We start from the raw sequence: 17,449 nt of genomic DNA on the forward strand, positions 1-17,449 counted from the left end.
TTTTTGTTTTGTTTATATTAGGTTTTTATGACGTTGTAAGCATGTTTGTCAGAATATATTTATAGAAATATGTTTTTAATAAATAACAACGAACAAACTATATTATTTTTACAAACTGTTTATTGCCTAGTATATCATATCCAATCATATTTTTAATTTTTATATTATTTCATATTATATTCTTTGAGATTGCAATTTATTTTAGGTTCTCTAAAATGACAGCAATTCCTTGTCCACCGCCAATACACGCTGATCCTAGTGCATAGCGCCCTCCAGTGCGTCTACCAAAATAAAATGGATTAAAAAATTGTTCAAAATAATAAATGTACACTAAATTCGATGTTTTTCGCTAACCAACACAACCGAAAAAATATTTAGCTGAGAAAGGAAAGAACAAAATAACTAATAGTAATTTGACAATCATAACTGCCGCGACAATGTTTAAATCATTCATGAACATTTGAACTTGTGACCTTTAGGCCTATGATTTTGTGACCTTTAGGCCTATGATTATGTGACCTTTAGGCCTATGATTTTGTGACCTTTAAGCCTATGATTTTGTGACCTTTAGGCCTATGATTTGATAATAAACTTGGATAATTTACCTGATTTCATGAGTCAAATGAGCTGTTATTCTGCTCCCTGATGCACCGACTGGGTGGCCTAAAGCAATTGCACCACCATTAGTGTTTGTCTTATCAGGATCTAGGCCTAGCTCTTTCTCAACTGCAAGATATTGAGCAGCAAAAGCTTCATTAACCTCGCACAGGTCCATATCACCAACAGCTAGGCCTGCTTTCTCCAGAGCTCGTCGAGCAGCTGGGGCAGGTCCAATGCCCATGATACTTGGATCACATCCAGACACATGGTAGCTTACAAGACGGGCTAGAGGCGTCAGGTTGTACTTCTTAACAGCATCCTCACTGGCTAATATGACAACTCCAGCACCATCTGAAATTCCCTACATGTACAAAAGTATTGACATTCATGACAATATAACCTATGACCATTCTAATAAATTGCCTATATCAATAAATGTCTTAAACGTAAATTGCAAGTTAATCAGAATAAGATGGCACGCTTTATTCTGGGTGCTAATAATATGTTTCATATTGGACGAGAAGAGCTTTCTAGCCTCGGTTACCTTAAATAAAAAAAATGTTTCTCATTTTCATTAAAAAAGCTCACCTACAGTAAGAGTACTACCCATTCCTTGGGACATACCTATTAAGGGGACACTTCCATAAATGAATGATAAGAAATACTGTATATGTTTTAACACTACGGCCAAGCCTAATTAACGGGAGAATCTATTCAAAGGACCACTCTATTAAAGAGACACTTTGTTGGTCCCAGATGTATTAGGGGTTCTACTGTATACGATATAACAAAAGTAATATTTTAAAATGCTTATTCACTCAGATGTTTGTAAAGTGAACCTACCGATGCATTTCCAGCAGACACCAAGCCATCTTTCATAAAAACCGGTGGTAATTTCGTTAAGCTCTCTATCGTACTCTCTGGGCGCGGGTGTTCATCCGTGTCCATGACAACCGTTTTCTTCTTAATCGTCATTTCAATTGGTGCCATTTCATCACTAAATCTACCAGCATCTTGAGCTGATTAAAGAAATAATAAAACAAATTAAAGTGCGTTAAGCTCTGTCTACACTATCAAACTAGTTTGACAAAAAAAGTGTGATGTGGCCAAATATGGTAGTGATATGATCATCATCATGTCCATATATTGGCACATCAAATTGTGTTGTCATACAAAGTTTGATAGTGTAGACAAAGCTTTATATGGAGATATATCAGAGCTAAATATATTATAAGGACGTAAGCGCAACTCAAGAAAGTTGACCAATGGCAAGTGTCAATTTGAATAATCCATAGTATTGCGCTTACGTCTTTGCTTTGCCTACTGTATTTACATAACATAGTATAAATAAAAAATTAGAAAAAAAAAAATATGAAAAAATCCTGTACTAGACCTGCTTTCCATCGTTGCTGTGATTTGAGAGAAAATTCATCGCAATCCTGCCGCGTTACATTATATTTTTTTCCTAGCGTTTCTGCCGTTATTCCCATTGGCGTTTTGATATGCATGTCCGTCAAAGTCGCCCATAAAGAATCTTCAAGCTGGAAATAAAAACAAGGGCAAATGACACGCACTAATATCGGATTTTCCGGAAAATTCTGAACTTATTATGAGTATTAAATAAATTGTCAGTACATATACAATAAAGAATAAATTGAATTGAATGAATTTGTGACAATTGTCAGTTTTAGATTTTCTTCAAATGGATCTATCCAAGGGTGAAATTATTTCATTTGAATGGCATACACTAATGGTTTTCATGTTTTTACAAACAATGGGCTTTAAGCTTTAACTGTATTTTGTCTTTATGTCTTTTATATGTGTAAACTGACTTTGGGGTCGGGTCAACCGGCTCAGCTAAAGTTATTAAGTTCACTTAGTTTGACCCTGGTCTCCCCAATTTTCAGTTTTTTGTTTGTTATGTATTTACTGAAATAGACCGAATAAATAATGAAATGAAAGCATGCAAATGCAGTATTTGTAGCTTTTAACAGTGAAACGTATTACCTTGAGATCTACTCCAAGCCTTGTCCCAAAGCGTGCATCTCTCAAGGTGTAGGGAGCCTGACTCATGTTCTCAGTACCACCTGTTAAGACAACTTCAGCCTCTCCACATTGAATTTCCTACAAGTCACACAAAAACGACAAAATATAATCCAGAAAAAAAAAACACAACATATTAACTTTATGTAGATGTGCAAAGTGTGTAAACAGTTTTTTTGCTTTATTCGTTTACCATACACATTTTAACACAAAGACAAATAATAAGATATAAGTATATAAATAGTAATACAGTGTGTGGTAGGTCACCAAAATAAGATTGCAAAGAATCTTTAAGCGAAATGGCCACCAGTTAAAAAAAAAAAAAAATAAATATCAATCCCAAAACCATTCTAGAAACATTACACAAAGATCCTGTGAATTTATTGTACACACATAAAATGTACAGTTTACATGATGATTGTGTCTGTCAAACTGTATTCATTCTCTCTTTCAGAATCTCTGGTCCATAGAAAGTAAAATTACATATAAGTGAATTCAATTATGTGACATGAAAATGTGATGTGGCCAGGTAATGGACATGATGATGTCATATCACTACCATATCTGGTCATATCAGTACCATATTTCGGCACATTACACTTTGTTGCCAAACTAGTTTGATAGTGTAACAGAGCTTGTTTATGATGATGTGGCTGGAGTGGAGTTGTGGCTTGGCTACTAATTCAAGGGATCTGGGTTCAAGTCATATATCAGGATTTTTTATAATGAAAAATTACAACTCCACTCCCAAAGACTTGTAATAAACCTTTGTTTATGTAGAGCATTTTGTATATGTTTGTCTTGTGAACAGAATTGCCACCTTTAAGAAGGATATTGAATGAATTCGCTTATGGTTATCATGTTAAAAAAAAAACTTTTAGATGCATCACCTGAGCTCCATTCAGAACCGACTGGAATCCAGATCCACAGAGTCTGTTGACAGTGTAGGCAGGCTTGGAGTCTGGTACACCGCATCTCAGTGCAACATGCCTCGATACGTAGGCTGCATCTGGAGCAGTCTGTAATTACGAAAATTATTCATTTTCTAAAATTCATAAATATGTGTAAAATATCAAATTTTGTACTGTTTTGTTGAAACAACATTGAAATTATAAACATTACATTTATGTAAAATAAAAAATCTTGTTCAGAATGTAGTATACTTTTATGCCACTTCTTTATATTTTAATTTAACATTGATTTATAAACAAGGAATTTGTATTCCTTAGTTTTTTATTTATTTCTTAACCTGTGTGCACTTTAAAAAACCCAGTTCATTATTCGAGAAGAGTAGGAGGTTACCCCGGTGAACTGGTCCACAAAATAGCCCCTGTATCAGGGGGATTACCACCTATCTGATAGAACAGTGATTAATTTACTATTGGTAATCCTTGGCCACATTGCCTAAAGACATACAATAAAATAAACCCTTAAGGAATGCTTTATGCTATAACAATATTTGGAAATATAGCATTAGAGATTTTAAGAGGTTTTTTTTAAAAAAAAATTTCTAGTAGTTATAGTAGGTCTTAGGGTACACTGTATAGTATGTGTACATACTTGCGCAACATTGCCCACAACTGTTGAGTCAATCCATTCTGGTTTTATGCCAGCAGAAACAAGAGCTGCCCTCGCTGCGACCTCACAGAGGTCAGTTCCAGTGTGACCTTTTAACTTTCCTCCAAAAGTACCGAATGGAGTTCGTTTAGCAGCTACAACAAATATACCTGCAAGACGTTTGGGTGGCAAATGTATTGCATTGCAAACAAAATAAAAAATAATATTTATTTAACTTCATAATATATACTGTAGTATGCATGTTAGTCATAAATAAGACTTAGACTCTTATAAGAGTTAGAGAGACACTGAACTTTAACTCGAAAGATTTAAAACAAAACAATTAAATTATTACTGTAAACTACTTTCCTTTCCCATGAGCGCTTAATTTCCCACTACTCTACTCTACTACGCACTGGGTGGGCGTTTCATAATAGAAATCACCGGCCTAACCCGTGATATGGCGCTAGAAACAGCAGTAGCGCCGTCTACTCTTCTCCCCTCCCCCTAGACCCTATCTAGGCCTAGGCTAGGCCTACTACTACTAGGCCTAGGCCTAATAAGTAGCCTAGCTAGGCTATAGGCTGATGATATACTTGGCTGATATAATGCCCTAGACGTTACACAAAAAATTAAGAAAATAATCTAGATTAAACACCGGGGGCCGGGCGGCGTACCTCTGGACAGCGCCATTGTTGCTCTTGATGTGTTGCCAGAAAATAAAATGAATGTGTGTACCCAATAATTGTCAAACTAAATTGTTTTTGATAAAGCGCCACCAACGTAAATATTTCTTCTCAACTTCAGCTTTTTTTCTAATAAACATAATAAATACAGTAGGCCTCTACTGTAATACCTCGAAAGGAATTGGGCATCTTTTCGAAAGAAGCCCACCCCCTCCCGATCTTTGGTCTCTGTAAAAGAAGCCTTTCTCGAATCAAGTCGGCCCACCGGGCTTCTTTTTTTCGAGATAGACTATTCGAATGTAAAAGGAACATAATGCCTTAAATAACTGTGATGCAGATACAATAAATGTATTGATCGAGATAACTATCGTAGGCCAACAATAATTTTACAGGTTAAAATTGTATTTTTATCACAAATATGTAAATTGGCAGGTAATGTCTCAAAATTCCTATTATATTACAAGCGGCAATTCATAAATGAACGAGTTCGAAAAGAAGCCTTCTTTAGATTGCAAAAATCTCGAAAAGAAGCCCATCTCGAAAAGAAACCCATCTCTAAAAGAAGCCTTAATAAGAAGCCCACCCAAAAAGAGTAACAAAAAGAAGAAGCCCTTTTTTCGAGGTTTTACGGTATAAGGTTTTTTTAAAAGTAATGTGCCATTCGTGTTGTTAAGTGGGGCCTCCTAGGCTTGAAAATAGAACGTTTTTTCAATCCGTTTATCACACGCACACAGTCGACTCAGGCAGAGGTCCACTTCCAACTCATACTTTTTTGTTAACAAAATAAAAACTAACGGAGACGACGTACTTTGTAATATTTATTCTATGTTTAATATATATTCCACTATTAATTATGCGTTTACATAAAACCATTTAATATTCTTTTAATATAAACATGCCCTAGGCCTACTAACAAAAAACACAAAAAAATAATGTCAACGAAACTAAAAAGTAAATATCGGCATAAATACGGTAACCAACGCCAACTTAGATATGACAAATACAAAAACTAAATATTGCCATAAATAATAATGCGGTAACCGTAGCAACAGAAATTAAAGAAAGCAATATAAACACAAACAACATAATATAGCCTAGTCTGGGCTCCAGACGGAGTTTTGTAAAAATATAAATATTTTTGCACATATGGCGTTTCATACGTGTATTACTTGAGTTTGGTCAACAAAAATCGCGGTCGAAATAAAAACAAATAAATAAAAAAAAGACAATAAATACAGACTTGGGGCAAGTCTAAATATAGCCGTACGGTAAATAATATTCGGTAGACAGTCGCAATAAACTAAGGCAATGTACGTCAACAATTCCAGTTAAAACAAATAGACATAGATGTTCATTCTTTTACCTAGCGCTATTAGACTACACAACAATGAGTTCCAAAGATAAGTCATTATAGATCTTTTTGTATTTTATATTGCTTGATCAGTTGTTAAGTTCCATGTTGATCATGATTGTAAATATTATGCGTGTATTGATTTGTTTGTGTTTTTCTGTCAAGAAAACAATTATCATTGTACTATATATATGAATGACTCAATAAATCGAATCTGAATCTGAATATTGGCTTAAATTATGCAGTAACCGTCGAGAGAAAATTGAATAAAGCTTTGTTTTTCCTTTTTGGACGCAATGCGTGACAACGCAAGTGAGTTGACCAATAGCAAGCGGCATACATTTGGAATAGTCATCGAGTGTGATTGGTCAATTAAGAATAATTTGCGTTGCACTACGTCGTCCTTGCGTTGGAAAAGCTTAAAAAACGCAATATGAACGAAGAAAACACAAACTAAATAGTGGCACATACATAATACTCTGTTACAACTTTCTTCTAAAATGCCCACGAACTAATAACAAGACTCAGTGGCGTAACGGCTATGAGCGCTCACTGGTTGACTTATAGGGGCCCCTGAGCAGTGCCCATAGGAAAAAACAGCAGGCATTAAAATATGTCGAAAAAGGCTCAAAACGCCCGAGGCCTCCCAACGTTGGAGGCCACTTAGGCTTCCTAAAAACCAGGGGCCTCATGGTTACGCCACTTGCAAGACCATTCACCACTAGGCCTAACATTTATCTATTTCTATTATTAAGGATGCACTAATAATACTTTATTAATATCGATACACACATGAAAAAACGAATACACATACAATTCAGAAACATGAAATACTAATACAATATTGTTTAAGCATTGTGTTAGGATCGACTATTGTCATTTTGCTTTATGTTACACATTAGGCGGAGGAGCCCTGGTTAGCGTTACGGTTGGTTGGTTGTCGTTAACCAACTCATTTGTTTTTCTATCGCGTCGTAAGCTCGCGCGCGATACTTTCAAGGACCGGGACGAATCACCGCCGAAAAATAAGTTGTTTTAATGTCATAGTTCCCGACGGTATCCTGCAGAATTAGGCCTAAATAGTGAATTATTTATTAGATAATATTGAGAGGAATTCAAATAAGGAATGATTATATTCGTTAGGTAATGCCGAAAAGTTAAAAAACGAATTATTTTAGGTGAATGCCGAAAAGCTCGAAATAGTGAATTCTTGAGGGCGTGTGGCGCAGTGTGTTGGACGTTGGATTATTGATCGTGGGTTCGAATCCAAAGCGGCATCGCATTGCTTGAATTTGAGGCACAATACTTTACTTTGCCTCTCTCCACCCAGGTGTACAAATTGGGAGTATGATCCCAAAAGTAATTGGGGTAATAATTTGCTTATAGAGACTTCGTGAAGCGTATAAAAGATCGAGGTATTATTAGGTAAAGCTGTAATGTCCCCAATAATGAATTATTCATTAGGAAAGTCGAAAAGTTATGTTGAATTTGTTTCCAATAATATGGCTAAATTATTCAATGGGTAAAATTATTAAATGGGTAAAATTTCAAATACCAAAGCAGAGTCTTCTAAAATAGCAGTGACCGTTTTAAGCTGATTCTATATGCATGACTTGCATATGAGGTGGCATACAACTACACCCATTGGTATATGTTGAAGCTTGGATTAGTTATGTCACCACTAACATTTCGTTGGTTCGACTGACCCAAAAAGTACTCCCCATCTCGCTCAAAAAATGTTATATCATAACATTCGTGTGATGGTATGGCTCCGTAAATTACGAACATACTTCCTTCTAATTTAAATATTGGTGATGACGTAGTATAGAGTTCAAAATCGTCATCAGCATCACGTGATTCCGTTCTGCTTGTGGTTATTATCATAAACACTTCTCCGCCAACCTGTAAATATAGAGAACATCTTCATTGACATAGTACATAATAATTATAAAATATACAAATAATGAATGTTATGAGTGTAATGGTACAAACAATGGCAATCGTAGAATTTCTTAACCACCTTGATTGAAAAAAATGTTTTTAATTTAATTGTAAATTAACAAGGTTTATTCTAGAAAACTCAGATATCTGACTTTTCTAGATCTAGAAAACTCAGACACCCAAATTAGTACATACATTTCTCCCAATATGTACTTCCAATAAGTGGCGCTGTTGTATTTCAAAAGCAATAGTATAAAAAAAACGCTAAAAGTACTATTAAACGATCGTTGAATAGTGCGTACTATTTATTTAAGTGTTATATAATACATAATACATATTTAGAAAAAACTACAAAAAGTCACAAAGATCACTAATCAGAGAAAGTAACATGTTTTAAACTTTGTTTACGTTAGAATTATTATATTGAACGATTTTATTCGGTCAATTTTTCAATTTCCAGATAAAAAGTAGTGTATTTCAATTTATTTGGCCATGTAATTTTGTATTAGTGTGAAAATTAGGAGGCTGATTCACAGGGGTGGTACTTACTTTGAAAATGGTAGATTTCGTGGGACAATGTTCCACAGGAATACGTTGATGAATTTTAAATTCTTCAGACATCTTTTCCCATCTATACACTATTATAGTATGTGCACATTCAAATGGATTCACAGCTATTAAGTAAGTATCGCCATCATGTGTGAATGTCTCGATTCCAATTGGCCAAAAAGCGTCCGATTCGTCTAGTGATCGTTAAAAAAGGTGATAAAAGCACTAGAGTTATGATTACGGTAGTTTGCAGGATAGCTAGGCCTAACAGTACTGTATAATTAATCCTAACTAACAACATGTTAAAGTATACATACTACTACAGCAATATTGAATGTCATCAATTGCAATGTCATCAATTGCAATGTCATCAGTGCCGTTACTCCCTTTACTTGCTTCAAACACAATGTAGTTGTCTCCATCATCAGTTTTCTCAAATTGTACTACAGCATTACGCCATGTATCTGATTGGTTACCACTTCTTGTCCATAACAGTTCGTCCTCCAAGTTCGACGATCTGTAAATGTTGAGTGTTCCAATAGTAGCTCCGTACATGTGGTAAAAGAATGATAACAATACACGTTGGCCTGGTGGTAGCAATAGACTTCTTAGGCGGGCTGGCCTTTCATTACCGGTACTTACAGAAGCATAATAATCATCTATATGTATGCAAACAACTTTTATTTATTATTTATATCTATGATTTTTTGGTTTTTCAGCAATCTTAGTCTAATATTCAAATGTATATCAATAACACACCCACTACAGTGGTGGATCCAGAGGGGCCGCATCCTCCGCACGGGGCGTGCGTCCAAAAAATTTGAAAAAAAACGTAAGAGTAAATGACTTTCAGTTTTGATTAAAACACATTGTTTCAGCGCCGTGCTAATTTACTTTTCATTAGAGGTCATCATTGCCGTTGCCGTATGACGGATCCAAAAAAAAAAGAAAAAAAAGGGGGGGGGGGGGGGTCGGGGAAGGCTCAGCAAAAAAACAAAAAAAACCCCACTTTTAATTGCCACCGCCAGACAACTGCGTATGCCTACCTATTGTTTAGATGGCTGGCATTCAGCAAACATTAAGTGTATATACGTGGTTACCTACAGTATGTGTGGCTAGTATATAGTGTATCATCATCATAGAGGATATGTTGATAATAATATATAATAGTACACTACTGTGGTAATTGTGTACTGTAGTTTACATTATAGCAACCGATTTTGTTTTCTAGGCCACCCACCGATATTTACTCAACTGTATCAATACCTATTTATATTGATATATTTATTTCCTCAACAAATTGATGTAAATAAATATTGAGCTATAATAAGCATTACATTTTGTGTTTTTTTCGGGGCTTCCCCTAGACGTACGTTCGCATTGAACGGAACGCAATCAAAACAAAATACTGAGTGAATGAAATTGGCAACAAAATTTAATGGTCCTTTAGTCACGTGTGTTTATTGGAGGGAAAAAGTATGATCGTTTCGCTCATTGGTGGCATGCTATATGATAGTGCCTTTTCCTGCAAATTGAGGTGCCATTTATCATGAATTTAATGTGCGAGAATACCATTTCCAACCATCTGGGGCGTCATTTAACAAAGTTCGCTTCGCCACAGGACGGTCCTGTCGACGGCCCTGGATAAGCACCTTTTTCCGCTGTGCAAAGGCTTACGCGAAGCGCCCTGTTGTGACGCTTTTACTCAAAATATGCCTATGATGGAAAATGTCACCTTTTAATAGGCTAGTTCCTCAGTTTTCATATAAATATCAATTTTTAATACATTTATAATAACGTAAGAGTGCCATTTCTGACCATCTAGGCATAATTTGAAAAACGCAATTCTACAGCATATTCACCATGATTTAGCATATTATCTGGCATATTTTTGAAAAATCTGGCATAATTTTTACACAATCTAGCATAATTTGGCCGAAAACCTGAAGACCTAAAACATACACAACACCGCCCTCTAATACATTGTTTGTTGTGCTAATTTGGCCGTAATTGTGTCTGGCATAATCTGGCACAATTTTTTGCTAATTTAATTTCGATCGCTGGCCACACTGATCTAGAGGTGTTATGTTTTCAAAATCGCCAAAACTCAGCCCCAACCATGGTGGGGTTGAGATGGTGACGTGTAGATTCCCCGCGCGAACACCACCCCCCCCCCCTCTTTCACAAAATCCTGGGTTCGCCCCTGCCACTATGAACCTATATAAACTTACTTGTATTCCCTGAATGGCCGTTTGCTGGTCCAGTGTTTGTTGGCGTAGAATCATATTTCCGTTTCCAATTATATTCTTGAGTCCAACTATTAAAACCAGTCTCGAAATCTGATATTGCTAAAACAAGAACAATACTTTTTCGTTAAAAAATGAACGATAGGTTAATGTGAATCTGATCCTTTATTCGATTCCGACTACTGCTCCTATATTAGGGTTGTTTTATTGTTGTATCTTTGTACTGTCCTTGTTTTTTTGCGGGGACAAGTTCTTGGCACAATATATCAGAAAAACTACTTGATTTTTCAGTCCATGTTAAAACAATACAGACGGCGTGCTAAGTCAGATTTTAATATTATAACATTCGTTTTTGTGACGTCACTAATGTATCAATTCAAGACGATAATTAACTTTATAATATGTATCGTGCGAAGAAAGCAAGTATACTTTAGTATACTTTTGACTATTCCTCTGATTACTAAACAATTTATTCAGTGGTCTGAGTTTTCTAATAGCAGAATTAAACTAGAAACTAGATATCTGAGTTTTCTAGAAACTCAGATATGATTTTTATACATTCTTTTTTATTTTGTTAATATGTACTGTAGTAAAAAAAGTACTGTAATTCCAAAATCTTTATAAAATATATCACAATATTTTAAAGATACATACTATAAAAATAAATATGATCAATAGCAATATCACCAGTAATGGAACTCCCTTTAATTGCTTCAAACACAATGTAGTTGTCTCCATTACCATTGTGTGTAAATTGTATTGTACCAGAATAATGCCATAAATCTCCTTGGTTACCACTTTTTGTCCATAACCGTTCGTCTCCCAGGTTTGACGTTCTGTAAACGTTGAGAGTTCCAATAGTATCTCCGTACATGTGATAGTAGAATGATAAATATATCTGCTGCCCTGGTGATATGAATGAATGACTTCTTAGGCGAGCTGACATCCCAGTTGTGTGCGATGATGTTTCAATATAAACATAATAATCACCTGTATGTTGAAATAACATTTTAAAATGTATTACAATATGTTACTGTATATATTTTAAATTAAAAGATTTTCATATTGATATTAAAAACTGTAAGTTTAAACAAATCATGACTAAGTTAAGATTAAGAATTTTAGATCTTGAAAACGAAAAGGAAAGATGGACAGGAATTGAAAGGGAAAAACGAATCTGTAAAGTTTGCAAATGTAATGAGGTTGAAAATGAATCTTTGTTTTAGTATGTCTATACTCCAACGAAATTAGACACTCCTTTTTAAAACCTTATGATTTTAACCAACCAACAAATAAAAAGTTTATTTTACTAATGAAAAAGAAAAAGAAAAAAGTAATCAATAACCTGGTAAGATTTGACTTTTTCGCATATAAAAAGAGAACTAATTATGTTGCTGTTACTACTTCTTAAATCCTATAATTTAATATGTATTATTATACAAATAATGAATGTTTATGAGTGTATTTGTACCATTACACGAATATAAAACATTCATTATTTGTTTTATATAACATCTAGGCCTAAATAGATTCCTGTCAATTGAATCAAATAAAGGGTAGCCCTAGCCAAGGCCTACATTTCATTCACATTGATTAAAACAGTAACATTTGGTTTTTGTTAATATTATATTTATATGGATTTTATAAACACACCTACTTAACAAAATATTTTCCAAACGCAAAAAGATTTTTTTTAATCCGTCCAATCAAATGACAGGAATTTATTTAGGTGTTATATAATTTCCATTATTGTACTGTACTGTTGAATTTAATGAATGAATGAATGTATAAAAATATAATTATCAGATAACACCAATCCCTACTTCTAGCACCTACGAACTTACCTTTACCTGAAACACCATTTGTTGGTCCAGTGTTTGTTAATGGCGTTGCACCTGTTATCCGTGTCCAATCAAAGTCATCATTAGCTTCTTGAGCCCAGCCATCAAAACCTGTCTGGAAATCTGTTAGAACTATAAACAAAATTGTTCATACAAAATAAACGAAAAATAAACACCCTGGGCACAACCCGTAGACGAACGACGTTGTGTGTACAAAGATTCTATTTTTTTCAAGATTTATTCTACGGCCGCCTGACCTGTATCAAGGGAAATTGGTTACAAAAGAACAGATTGGGATTATTATTTTAGTAATATGTACCGTAGTATCGAATGCAATCAATTGCAATGTCACCAGTGCCGTCACTCCCTTTAATTGCTTCAAACACAATGTAGTTGTCTTCATCATTATTAATGTCTGTAAATTGTATTGTATTATCATAATGCCATGAATCTCCTTGGTTACCACTTCTTGTCCATAACAGTTTGTCTCCCAAGTTCGAAGTTCTGTTAACGTTGAGTGTTCCAATAGTATCTCCGTACATGTGGTAGTGGACATGTAAAAAAACACGCCGCCCGTTTGGTAGCAATGGACTTTTTAGGCGAGCTGACATCCCTTCAGTTATTGGACTTGATGTTTCAATATAAACATAATAATCACCTATGTATGTTGGAAATAAACAAAATGGTCTTTAGAAATGTAGTACAATATTTTACTGTATATAAAAAATAGAATTATCAATAACTCCAATCCCTACTAGCACCTACGAACTTAGCTGTACCTGAATAAGCGTTTACTGGTCCAGTGTTTGTTGATGGCGTTGCACCTTTCATCCGTGTCCAATCAAAGTCATCATTAGCTTCTTGAGCCCAGCCATCAAAACCTGTCTGGAAATCTGTTTTAACTAAGAAAAACGGTACTAAATAAACAGAAATTGGACAAAAACTCAGTAAAAACAGTACAGAAATGACAATCCTCTATGTAGGCCTATGTAGAAATAAACAAAATAAACAACATAGAATTTAAGTTATATGATGCTTTTTTTTTGCCGAAACGTAAAGTCCCATTCCCTACATTTTTTAAATCTAATTCACAATCTACATTTAATGTAAAAATAAATTCTATATGGTCTTTAATTTTTTTTCGTCTTTTAACGGTTAAATGTGAAAAATAATCCGATTCTAATATTAAATTTTAGCGATGTTTACCAGCTAGGCCTACAAAACAAGCCTAGCTAGGCTAGGCCCAAAGACCGTCCACGAAAAGACATTCACGGCGAGCTACCTAGGTAGAGCATTGTTTCTCTCTTTTTATTATAATTTACCATAAAACTTATACATTTAAGACACGAAATGACCTGGTTTAATGTTTTTAAAGTAATATGTATGCATTATTTTTACAAAACGTCACAAATTGTAGGCAATGGGCCTTTAAAAATATTTAACTGTATTAAAATAGATTAGTTTTAGATTCATTAGATCTCAACGAACCGGAAGGATGGATCACTATAATACATTTCTATAATAATCTCAAACCTGTACGCACCTATTGATGACGTATCCACATTTTCTTGAGTCCATTCATCAAAGCCATTATTAAAATCTGTATTAACTATAAAAAAAACATATCCTCTATTTGAATCGATACATTAGCACTTTTCACTTCTAACGTATGATACCTTGCCTCGCGTAAGCATCCATATTTCGTCTATTGGTATAATTACCAAATGCGCAACACCACTAACCATCACCTTCGCTATACATACAAACATTCACAAATTATAGAGATAAGCTAGATATTTGGTCATCGTAAATGAGGTACATTACAATAAGGTAACTGAAAGGAAATAAAATTATTAACTTTATATCACTTACAGTTTTCTTTTATTTTCCAAACCTCTGGAGCTGCTGCTGCTGTTCCATTTAAAGTTGCTATTGCTGCGTACATTATACCATCGACTGAGAATAGTTTACCACTCAGAGACCCATGACTTGGTAGCTGAACGTACTCCACGAAAAGGTTACTGGTAAAATTCCATTTATACACCGTTGAGTTCACTTCGTATGATGTTCCGTTAGTCACAAGTAAATAATGATTTGTAGTCAATTCTAAATACGATGCATCACATGCACCTTGTGTTGCCATCGCTTGATGTTGTTCGAAAAAACCTAAAACAAATAAAATTATTTTTATAGAACAGAAATTAAAGGAGTGTGTGAAGATGGATATTTGAGAACAGAACACAACGAGAAAGTGGATGGGAGAGCAAAACATCATACAGCAAGTAACAATCAAGAAATCGAGACGGACAGGACAATCAAATTAATCAACATCAATTAATATAAATCAATCAATATCATTCAATACCAATCAATCAATATAAATCAATCAATATCAATTGATCAAGAGAAAACATCATACAGCAAGTAAAAATCAAGAAATCGAGACGGACAGGACACTCAATTAATCAACATCAATCAATCAATATCAATCAATACCAATTGATCAACAATAATCAATTAATACCAATCAATCAATACCAATCGATAAATCAATATCAATCAATCAGCAAAAGTAGAGTACCCTTACCTGTCTGTGAGTTAAATGTGTAGACGTAAACTATTCTGCTGTCTGCAACAAACAAAATATAGAGTTGTCCATTTATTTTAAAATTCTCAACTTTTTGTACATCGCTTGTTCCAGTCAAATCTTGGTAATGTTCATACAGTTTATTGGCATTGTTGTATCTGTATATTGGAGTTCCACAAGCACCATCACTAAAATGTAAAAAAAAGGACAACATAGGTTAGTTACACCAGGGAAGAATTAATTTAACTCTTCCCTGGTTACACAGTATACAAATGGCTTTCGTCTTTGTTTTGGTTGTTATTTTATCCCTGTTGTCAAAATTCAAAATACCTACTATCCTCCAATCACGAGATAATGTTTATTCTTGTATGTGAACGCCGTATTGCTTGCTGATGATATACCAACAATGTTTGATTTAAACTCATAGTCGTGGATAAATTCTGAAAGAGTCAAGCTAAAGTGTAAGAGAGCTTAAAGATGTATTGTCCCCCTGAAAAATAATTTTTTAAAATTTTTGTTGCTGAATATGCCATTTTAATGTCACATAATAGTTATTGACTTCGACCAAAAATTGAATCGAAAAAAAAATTATTTACCTGAAAAAAACTGGAATTTAAAGCAAAAAATGGTCAAATTGGCTGCCAGTCAGTGGATTTTTGGTTGAATTTAACCATTTATCATGTTATTTTATAAGTGAAAACATTATTTTTTCCGTTTTTTTTTCTACGGAAGTGATTCACTTTATTAAAACTACAAAAAAATGTTTTTTGGGAACAATACATCTTTAACTCTGCTCAAATTATACATGGCCTAAATAAGAATGGTCTGCATAACCAACTGTTTCTTTGTTATCCTATGTATTCAGATTTTGCAAATAAATGTTTATTGAATTAAATTGAATTGAAACAAGTCTAATTTCATCGATTTCTGTTTGATATCCAAAGTACAGAATTAAAGATTAAAAAAAAAACTTTTAAAAATAACTTTTTATCGAACGTCAATGTTTCGTTTTCACGCGGCTATGCGCATATCGATTGGTGCATAGCCGCGTGGAGCGTCATGAAAAAAGTGTGAAAGACAATTTAAGCCTGTTTTCTATGGAACGCCTCCTCTGCCTTCAGTTCACATTTATCATGCAGTACACACCAATCGTCATGTAGTACACACCAATCGTCATGCAGTACACACCAATCGTCATGCAGTACACACCAATCGTCATGCAGTACACACCAATCGTCATGCAGTACACACCAAACATCATGCAGTACACACCAATCGTCATGCAGTACACACCAAACATCATGCAGTACACACCAATCGTCATGCAGTACACACCAATTGTCATGCAGTACACACCAATCGTCATGCAGTACACACCAATCGTCATGCAGTGAAATATTGCGTAATTTATACCGCCACCTATCGACAAAATCGAATATCACGTGACGTTTATTAGACGGCTGTAAAACTAGGCCATCGACTCTAAGATTTCTTTTATGTTTGACATACTGTACTTATTTTAACCGCTACACATCTCTGTGAATGCTCTGTTTTTTATATATACAATAATTTATTATGCGAGACACAGGCGCGGCTAGGAGGCCATTGCAATTATTGAATTCCATAAAAGAAGTTTAAATAGTCTTAGTTTTACAGCCGTCTAATAAACCTCACGTGATATTCGATTTTGTCGATAGGTGGCGGTATAAATTACGCAATATTTGACTGCATGGCGATTGGTGTGTACTGCATGACAATTGGTGTGTACTGCATGATGTTTGGTGTGTACTGCATGACGATTGGTGTGTACTGCATGACGATTGGTGTGTACTGCATGATAAATGTGAACGACGATTGGTGTGTACTGCATGACAATTGGTGTGTACTGCATGACCATTGGTGTGTACTGCATGACGATTGGTGTGTACTGCATGACGATTGGTGTGTACTGCATGACGATTGGTGTGTACTGCATGATGTTTGGTGTGTACTGCATGACGATTGGTGTGTACTGCATGACGATTGGTGTGTACTGCATGACGATTGGT

General features: G+C 34.8%; 3 protein-coding genes across 4 annotated transcripts in view; 1 reads left to right on the plus strand and 2 right to left on the minus strand.

The window, feature by feature from the left end:
* Positions 1-17,449, plus strand: part of LOC144835889 (ATP-dependent translocase ABCB1-like) — a 172,470-nt gene that overhangs the window by 44,655 nt on the left and 110,366 nt on the right. The window contains exon 25 of one of the 2 annotated variants that reach the window (XR_013611123.1): positions 6,519-6,533. The exons of the other annotated variant lie outside the window; for it this stretch is intronic. The gene's annotated coding sequence lies outside the window, so the exon portion shown is untranslated. Of the gene's footprint in view, positions 1-6,518; positions 6,534-17,449 lie in introns of those variants that run through there. 2 annotated transcript variants of the gene reach the window in all.
* On the minus strand, positions 65-4,942 carry LOC144835901 (3-ketoacyl-CoA thiolase, mitochondrial-like). The gene is made up of 8 exons (XM_078691022.1): positions 4,878-4,942; positions 4,204-4,370; positions 3,534-3,662; positions 2,608-2,724; positions 1,994-2,141; positions 1,444-1,619; positions 606-961; positions 65-281 (listed from the first exon to the last, which is right to left on the minus strand). Exons 1-8 carry the CDS (start codon positions 4,891-4,893, stop codon positions 197-199), a joined length of 1,194 nt encoding a protein of 397 aa, XP_078547148.1. The 5' UTR covers positions 4,894-4,942; the 3' UTR covers positions 65-196.
* Positions 6,390-17,449, minus strand: part of LOC144835339 (MAM and LDL-receptor class A domain-containing protein 1-like) — a 43,543-nt gene continuing 32,483 nt past the window's right edge. The window contains exons 14-21 of the mRNA XM_078690425.1: positions 13,594-13,716; positions 13,134-13,472; positions 12,818-12,946; positions 11,628-11,963; positions 10,959-11,075; positions 9,045-9,386; positions 8,728-8,921; positions 6,390-8,139 (exon numbers count right to left, since the gene is read on the minus strand). Of these exons, the coding sequence (XP_078546551.1) occupies positions 7,873-8,139; positions 8,728-8,921; positions 9,045-9,386; positions 10,959-11,075; positions 11,628-11,963; positions 12,818-12,946; positions 13,134-13,472; positions 13,594-13,716 (1,847 nt within the window). The 3' untranslated portion in view covers positions 6,390-7,872. The remainder of the gene's footprint in view (positions 8,140-8,727; positions 8,922-9,044; positions 9,387-10,958; positions 11,076-11,627; positions 11,964-12,817; positions 12,947-13,133; positions 13,473-13,593; positions 13,717-17,449) is intronic.

Source organism: Antedon bifida, chromosome 2, assembly GCF_963402885.1.
Source record: "Antedon bifida chromosome 2, ecAntBifi1.1, whole genome shotgun sequence".
NCBI lineage: Eukaryota > Metazoa > Echinodermata > Crinoidea > Comatulida > Antedonidae > Antedon > Antedon bifida.